This window comes from Gregarina niphandrodes, assembly GCF_000223845.1.
Source record: "Gregarina niphandrodes unplaced genomic scaffold scaffold00076, whole genome shotgun sequence".
NCBI classification, from domain to species: Eukaryota; Apicomplexa; class Conoidasida; order Eugregarinorida; family Gregarinidae; genus Gregarina; species Gregarina niphandrodes.
Genome location: NW_011645842.1, coordinates 7,668 through 15,585, shown reverse-complemented (window position 1 = coordinate 15,585; position 7,918 = coordinate 7,668). Strand labels below are relative to the sequence as shown.

The 7,918-nt window shown below is 55.9% G+C and overlaps 1 protein-coding gene across 1 annotated transcript; it reads left to right on the top strand.

Annotated features, from left to right (window-relative positions):
- Positions 1 to 5,620: 5,620 nt before the first annotated feature.
- Positions 5,621 to 5,786, top strand: GNI_186100 (hypothetical protein; the record flags this gene model as incomplete). The annotated part of the gene is made up of 1 exon (XM_011135309.1): positions 5,621 to 5,786. A coding segment is annotated over one exon (166 nt), but the record flags the coding sequence as incomplete, so codon positions are not given.
- Positions 5,787 to 7,918: the final 2,132 nt, after the last annotated feature.

Here is a 7,918-nt window from a genome sequence, read left to right as displayed (position 1 = left end):
TACGATAACAACAGAACGCTTCAATGGTGGACGCCACTGCGGATGCCTGGAAGACGTTGGACTGGTCCAGATGTGACTTAGGCGGTAAGGTGGTTTGCGTTGACGGCCGCAGCGAGGACCTGAGTTGTCACTACTTCAATTATCCGTTCAACTGCGACTTACCGAGAGTCTGGGAGGCGGTCATCCATCACCTGAAGCCCTCCCGTTGCCTCATCACAAACAACGCAGACCTAGACGCGGTGTACCTACATAAACTGGTCCGCGCACGCGCCGCCGGCATGTGGGTAAATGCCGACTCATCCGGCATCTGGCAGAGAAAGTTACACGACGTACTAGCTCTATCGTTTGATGCACATTACCCCGACAAAAAGTGTTCCGATACTTACAACGCCTGTCAGTTACCCAAGGACGGCTGTCGATGCGTCGAAGGTCGATTCAGTGCCGAGGCGGTGGACCCGTCCGGGAAGGACGTGGTCTGGGGCTATGTTACTGACTTCTTTACCACTGCTGAGGAAATGAAAGGGAATTACTCTTTATTTCAAACACCAGGCTACTCCCCAAAGTTTTGTAAATTTGAGTGCTCAAATCACGCCCATAAAACGATGAATGAATACAGGGACGAGATTGCACGTTTTTGGGCAGAAAACTTATGACCCTCTAATAAGCGGTGGGTTCACACTTTCGGGTGTTGGGATGGCAATTGAAGATGCCGTTAAGCTCTTCGGCCGCGGTTGTCGTGACATCGGGGCCGGGATGATCGTAGCCATCGGGGCCGGGATGATCGTAGCCATCGAGTCCGGGGTGGTCGTGACCATCGGAGACCGGGTGGTCGTGACCATCGGCCGGGGTAGTCGTTATCATCGAGGCCGCGAGGCAACGATCGGTAAAAGCTCGCCACCGCTCCTCTGGCGTAGTTTCCTCCTGCTGCCTCATGCAGCGTGACTCCATGAGCCTCTTGCTCCCTGCTAGGCCTCCACAGACCACTGACGTAGTGGGTACTTACTTACCACGAATCTCCTAACCTGATCTTTGTGCGCATGTACAGATCTGCCCGGCGCGTCACATCTCTGGGCGGTGACCTGTGTCCGTTCAACCTGCGTAATCCGCATAAGAAATGACTACCGTGTCGGGGCCCATGTAGGCGCGCGAGCCGCGCGGTGGCGCTGCCGCGTCCCCTCGTCTGACGTCCCTCTTACGTCCTAGAAGTGCGCGAACAACGGCTGACGCCCGTACAGCGCCTCGTACGGGGTCACCCCCGAGCTAACGTGTGGCGTCGTGTTCTGAGTCCGCACAATGGCTGCCAGCATGTAAGGGAGATTCCGCTGCCCCTCCTGCCAGCAATGCCCGCTCGTATCGCTGGTTGAGAGGCTTTGTTGACGCCGTTCCCCCACGGCCAGCACGTCGCTGTCGTCAGGTGCTTAAACCCAAACCATTTGGTCACGACCGTGTGGGACGCTTCTCTGAAGCTCGTGCCGTTGTCCGTGCGTACGACGCGCGGAATCCCGAACGGCTCCACCCAATAGAACCCCTCGACAGTCTGTTGTGCGGCCAGTAACCCCCAGGTACCGTGTGGCATGGTACACAACCACCAGCACTCAGTAACTTCAGCCTTGGAGTAGCCCGGTGCGACACCAAGTCCAGCCCAACGGCTTCGTCGAGGTGGCTTCCCGTCGCGCACCGTCTGGGCTGCCTCCCCGGCTAACCCAGTAGAACAGACTGGCCACACGCTTGCTGGTCTTGTTCCAGCCGCTCGAGCCGTAAGGGAACAGCAATATGACGCGTGTGCGGACACACAGCGCGTTGGTTGAGGAGCTCTCGGAGTTGGCAGAAGTCTCCCGGGAGGACAATGGCGGCATAGGCATTGGCTAGGTGGTTCTACGCACTAGCTACGTGGTTCCTAGCAAGGAAAATGCTTGTGGCAACGTCGGAGATGAAGTCTTCGATCTTAGTGCCGGAGCCGTATGACGCCACCGCTTGGCGTCAGACGCTCGACTCGCCCGCCGCTGGGCTTGACGGACTCTCCACAGTGGAGGACATGGTTCGTGAACGTGGGCACTGCAGCGAGCCTCTGGCAAGGAGACGCCACTGCGAATGGTAAGGAGACGCCACTGCGAATGGCAAGGAGACGCCGGTATTGCCTGTCATCAGAACAGGAAAGAGTGCTAAAGAGCAACCAGAAGGCAACGTTTATGGCGTACTCTCCCCGCACCGAATAAGGATGATCAACTGGGTCGCTGGAAAAGCGTGTGCCCCACGTGCTAGCAAGACTCCTGGAGATGACATGCTGGACACAGCCAATCGGGCCGAACGTACCCGATGCGACAGCAAGCGACTAAAGGATGCCGAGCCTTCGAAGAAAGCGTCAGCGGAAACCACCACGGGCGACGCGGAAGACGAGCGAGCGAGCGAGCTAGCTGCCGACAGCCCATCCTGACACTCATGAATAGGGTGGAGGCCGCTCTACACAAAATCGCGCAGGGCACCAAACGAGGATCCTCTTCTCTAAAGGCCCAGACACACCTTTTAAATTCTCTCGTAGATATCGAGGCCAAAGTCAGTCTAGCAAGAGAGCGCTATACAGAGAGATTGAGATTGGGCGTGGCATCCTTAGAGTGAAGCATGAGAGTCGACACGGCACGAGGATCCTGCCTGCCCCGCACCAGTGAGGACATGTCGTTAGACGAAATTGGGTCCCGACCAGCAGAGCTGCGAGCACCAACACACGCCCCGAGGCGCAACGAGCGAGTCGGGGCCCACCCGAGTCGGGAGGACGGGCAAGAAGCCTGTCCGAGAAGCGGCTTCAGCCCCCCCGGGCAAGAAGCCTGTCCGAGAAGCGGCTTCAGCCCCCCCGGGCAAGTATCATGCTGCGACGGAGCCAAGTCTACTGCTTGCCGCCGCGCAGCGGGTCCCCGACGGGGTGGCGCGCCCCAGGTGTTTGCGAGTGTCGGTGAATCCAGCGTGAAGTTGTGCCGCCGGCCGCCAAACTGATGACGAAGAGAATGACGAAGACTCTCAAAGACTCAGTTGACGACGACGTCAAACAGGGAGTGCGCGGGGAGTGGATGTCCAAACTGTCGGACCGCAATGTCTGCCGGTGAGGTAGCCACGAAGACAGTGCGACAGGGTAAGTCGGTAGCTGGTTGTACGCGTCTTAATGGCTGGGCACAGAAGCCGAAGGGAAGGGCATTATCCGTGGCAGCATCCTTAAAAAGCCACAAGTCTAGTTAGCAGCCTTAATCCTGCTTGGTGTGGATCCGACAAAAAGCTCAAAGATCGCGAATTGTGCACGGCCGGATTGTTCTGTCTACTTGCCGAATCGATTGTACGTCATAAAGTTTAATTCAAAATGAAGGTTTCTGTTACGGTACATTCTGCTGCTGGTTTCCAGGGCCACACTGGTCTGTTCAACAAGTCGGACTTGTACGTTGAATGCCGCTATGGTATGTTCCACTCCTGGCACACCAAGACCGCCAAGGACGCTGGCTCCAGCGCAGATTTTGAAGAGACCTGGACCTTTGATTCCAATGACAGCCACTCCGAAATTGCACTTAAAGTGCGCGATGCCAGACATCTGAAGCTTGATGAGACTCTGGGGGAAGCCACTTTCAAGTTTGACCAGAGGCCTGGTTACAATCTAAATCCTTGGAGACGCACCGCGACACTTCACGTGCCCGGAAGAGTTTCGATTGCCTGCACAGGGTGACCTGGCGGACGTTGTCTCTTGCGGGGACTCATGTCTCCCTCCACAATGACCCCCGAAGCGTTACCTTATCGCAATAAAGTAATGGCGGCGGCCTGGCTGTTCTCAGTGTACAACCACGGGGTAGCATCCCTATAGCTTACGCCAGCCGTGGGGGCATCAGGCGTCCCTACCGGATTCACTTTCAAACTCCCATGTTCGTGGGCGGATACCACGCACGGCACTGACCATACAGGTCGCTAGATAAACGGCCCCATCGCTCCTTGATGGCTCTTCGGGGACTTCTCATTCAGCTTGTATAACACTACCCCACTGGGAAGTCAGTTATTGACCGTCCTTTGGGTGGATCTGGCTCCACCCAAAGGACGGATCTGGCTCTCGACGAAATACTTCGCTGGCGGGTTGCAGCGCGGTTGAGAACCGTAGTTCTCGTTGCGTGTCTAGTCGGACCTGTTCTTGGTACACGAGCGGAACTTGCTTGGAGTACCTGGCCTCGGTCCCAATCAGGGCCATTACAGGTAACAATCCCATTACCGGATGCGGAATGTAGTTGTGGGCAAGTACGGAAGCAGCCAATGCTTCCTTGAGAGGACGACATGGCTTCAGAGAAAGTATGCTAGGGCCGATTTACAGTACGACGGCGATGGACGCAAGGGCCAGACAGTACCGAGCTGTTCAAGTCGTGCTCGTAGTGCGGCGTCGAGCACCTCCGCGAGGATTGTCCCTACCGAGGCGTGTACTGCAGGAAGTGTGGGGTGAAGAGTCGTCTGGCCGCTGTGTGCCAAGCGATTGCAATTAGGGATGGGTATGGTGTTGGGGATGTTGGCTACTTCCGGCCGAACCCTAAGGGCGGGTATGCCTTGGAGGTTGCACCGAAGCACCGAGCGCAGAAATACGCAGCCGCCGGAGCGATCATCACAGGAGCAGAAGAAGTAGCGACAGTCCCGACGGGCCAAGGAGCGGAGAGAGGCGAAACGAACGGGTGTTTACCACGTGGACTACGAGGACCGCGTAGCTTAGAGAAAGGTACAGGAGATCGTCCCAGTAGTCGTGGGCCAGAAGGCCGAGGCGAGAGGCGAAACGAACGGGTGTTTACCAGCGAGAGGTTTTCGTACGAGGTACGAAGCACCTGAGTGAAGAGGATCGTGAGTTATTGTGGGGGCTGGTATCGAAGTACGAGCAGGCATGGCCACGGGTTGGCCACCTTCGTTACAAGGTGAAGTTGGAGGTCACGGGCAAACCGTTCAAAGCGAGAACTACGAACCCAGCCAGAAGGAAGACCTAAGCCGACAGATCGAGGCACAGCTGGTGCTAGCCCAGTAAGAGTGAGTGGGCGGCGTCTCCGCGTGTGGTGCCCAGGAAGACTGGCGAGTTGTTCTTGACTATCGCCAGCTGAAAAGAAGATGGTCTCGGATGCGTACCCGATATTTGGACTATTCACGAACCTGAGGACGTGCGCGGGTAGGAATTATTGCATAGCGCTGGGTGTGGATAAGGATTTCTGGAACATCCCGCTCGAGGAGGAGAGTAAGTGGTTCGTTCACTGCCATTACTCCGAGCGGTCTATTTGAATTCCGTATGCTACCGTTCGGGATCAAGATATCACCCACGTCGACTATCTGGGTTACCAGGTAGGTCGAGACGGAATTAAGGTGCGCAACAAGACGGAATTAAGGTACGCAATTAAGGTACGCAACAAGACCGTAAAGCGTATAACAGAGGCTGCGCCGTCGACGAACAAGGCTGAACGCCAGAGCTTCCTGAGCCTGGTGGCATACTCGCGTAGTTTCATACCTAAGTACGCGGAACACACAGCAAGGATGTGTGAGCTCCTGAGAAGAACGTCCTGTACGAATGGATCAAGCAGGCGGTAGCGAACACCGTAGCTTTATATGCGCCACGGTCAGGAAGTCCGCACAGCAAGACGGTCAGGAAGTCCGCGCAGCAAGACGGTCAGGAAGTCCGCACAGCAAGACGGTCAGGAAAGTCCGCACAGCAAGACGGTCAGGAAGTCCGCACAGCAAGACGGTCAGGAAGTCCGCACAGCAAGACGGTCAGGAAGTCCGCACAGCAAGACGGTCAGGAAGTACCCCTGGAGTATGCAATCTGACAGACACAAGAAGAGCTAGCAAGAGCGAGCTCGGCAGTGTGCAGTCCAGGCGCCAGGGGCCTCAGCGTTCTTGACAGCATCGATCTTCTTCGCCTGACACCTGGGGCACGTCATCGGCAAGCACGTACCTCACCTCCCAGACTAAAACCATTCACTCTGAAGTTTCAAGTAAAATTAGTTCGCCCTGTACAACCGTAAGATCTTTTCTAGCATCCCGGCTTCGTCGTCCATCGCTGCAACAATATCGTCAGGGCGTGCTATTGTCCAGCACCTCCTCGTCCGTGCCTTGTAGGGCAGCCCTCTCCCTGCCCCGTGCTGAGCCTGCGCCACCTTCGGCGACCCCCGCGTGTCTCTATAGCCCACCAGCAAGCTCCACAGCTTCGTGCGTAGTGTGCCACCATGTGATCCGCCTCTTCCTCAAAGGGACGTTGCGTTCTACAGCTTCCTCTAGCTTCGGGCTTTCGTTATACTTTCCGGCTAGCCTCTGTCTGTCCACTTCTCCACGCTTAGCCGCCAGGATCAACGCCTTGGCCCCAACTCCCCCTGGCGCTAGGAAATGCACCATCTCTCCCGCCCCCAAGAGGTTGGCGTTGATCATGCATGACGAGACACACTACCTCCATTAATCTCAACCTTCGCGGTTTCCGTCACCGGCAGGCGATCCGTACCGATCACCGTAGCTATCTCCTCAGTCACCGGTGACAACGCGACCCTTGCCTTCTGACAGTCCACGAACGCCCTCATAGCAGCGTCCTGGTCAGTCAGACAGGTCCCATCACATATAATGCTCCAGTGACCTTTCCGACCTCAATTGAAACACTTGTCGTCCTGGCTCGGACAAGCTTTCTTCTGGTGGCCGCTACGGCCACATCTCCTCGCACCGTCATTACCATTACCGGAACGACTCCGAACCGCGTCGGACCGCTCCGCAGGCCATAACATGGCTGCCAACACAGGGGGGGGTCCACGCTCGCTTAACGGCGACAACTTCTGTAACGCCTCGATAACTGACCTCCGCCAGGATTTCAGCGCCATAAGGAAAGCCTTCGTCCAGCCATCATCAAGAGCCGCTGCCAGAATGCAATCCTTCAACACGTCCTCTCCAATGCCGGCTGTCGTTCCCCTGCGAGCTGCCAGAGGAACAAATCGATGTAGACGAGCCGGTAACGCAACATGGAGCGTCACGTCATAAAGCTCAATTCAGAATGAAGGTTTCTGTTACGGTACTGTAATTCTGCTGCTGAGTTCCAGGGCCACACTGGTCTGTTCAACAAGTCGGACTTGTACGTTGAATGCCACTACGGTACCTTCCACTCATGGGACACCACGACTGCCAAGGACGCTGTCTCCAGCGCAGATTTCGAAGAGACCTGGACCTTTGATTCCAATGACAGCCACTCCGAAATTACAATTAAAGTGCAGGATGCCGGACATCACACGGCGCTTTCAAGTTTGAGCAGAGGCCTGGCTACTTCTTGTGCTGATACGGGACGAGGTGCGTCGTTACTGGCATCGGGCGCTCACTGCTAGTCATGTTGTTGTAAAAAAAGCCTTTTTATTTACCCTCACCCGTTACGTGCGGACATGTTCTGTCCCACGACACCCCGGGCGGCACTGCGTGGTTGGCGTCCCACGGAGGTCTACGACGGCTCACTTCTACACCGGCGAAGTGGGGCTTGTTGACGAGAAACACGGCGATGAACCGTCTGTTAGGTTGACTGTGAGCCAAGGATTCACATTTTGGGGTGTTGGGGGAATTGAAGATGTTGTTAAGCTGGCGTGCTTAAATCAGCCTGCGGCCGTGTCGGAAGCGTGGCATGCAAGATCCTATTCGCCGCAGCCAGATACTTAATACTCGGGATAGCTCCTGATACCTATTGAGGCCTCTTGTTTAGACTAGTAATCGATCAAAAAAATAAATTAAAACCTTGGTTCTCAAAGTAGACGAACATAAATGAAGTGTACCTCCTACAAGCAGAAAGGCTGCTGGCTGCTGATGCATTTGATTAGATCACTGGAGCTTGATACAGCAGCGCCACACCACAGGTTCAACTCACCGCCTGGGCCGTACAGGGCGCAGTATCCTTGACAGGTTTCAGTCCAACAGT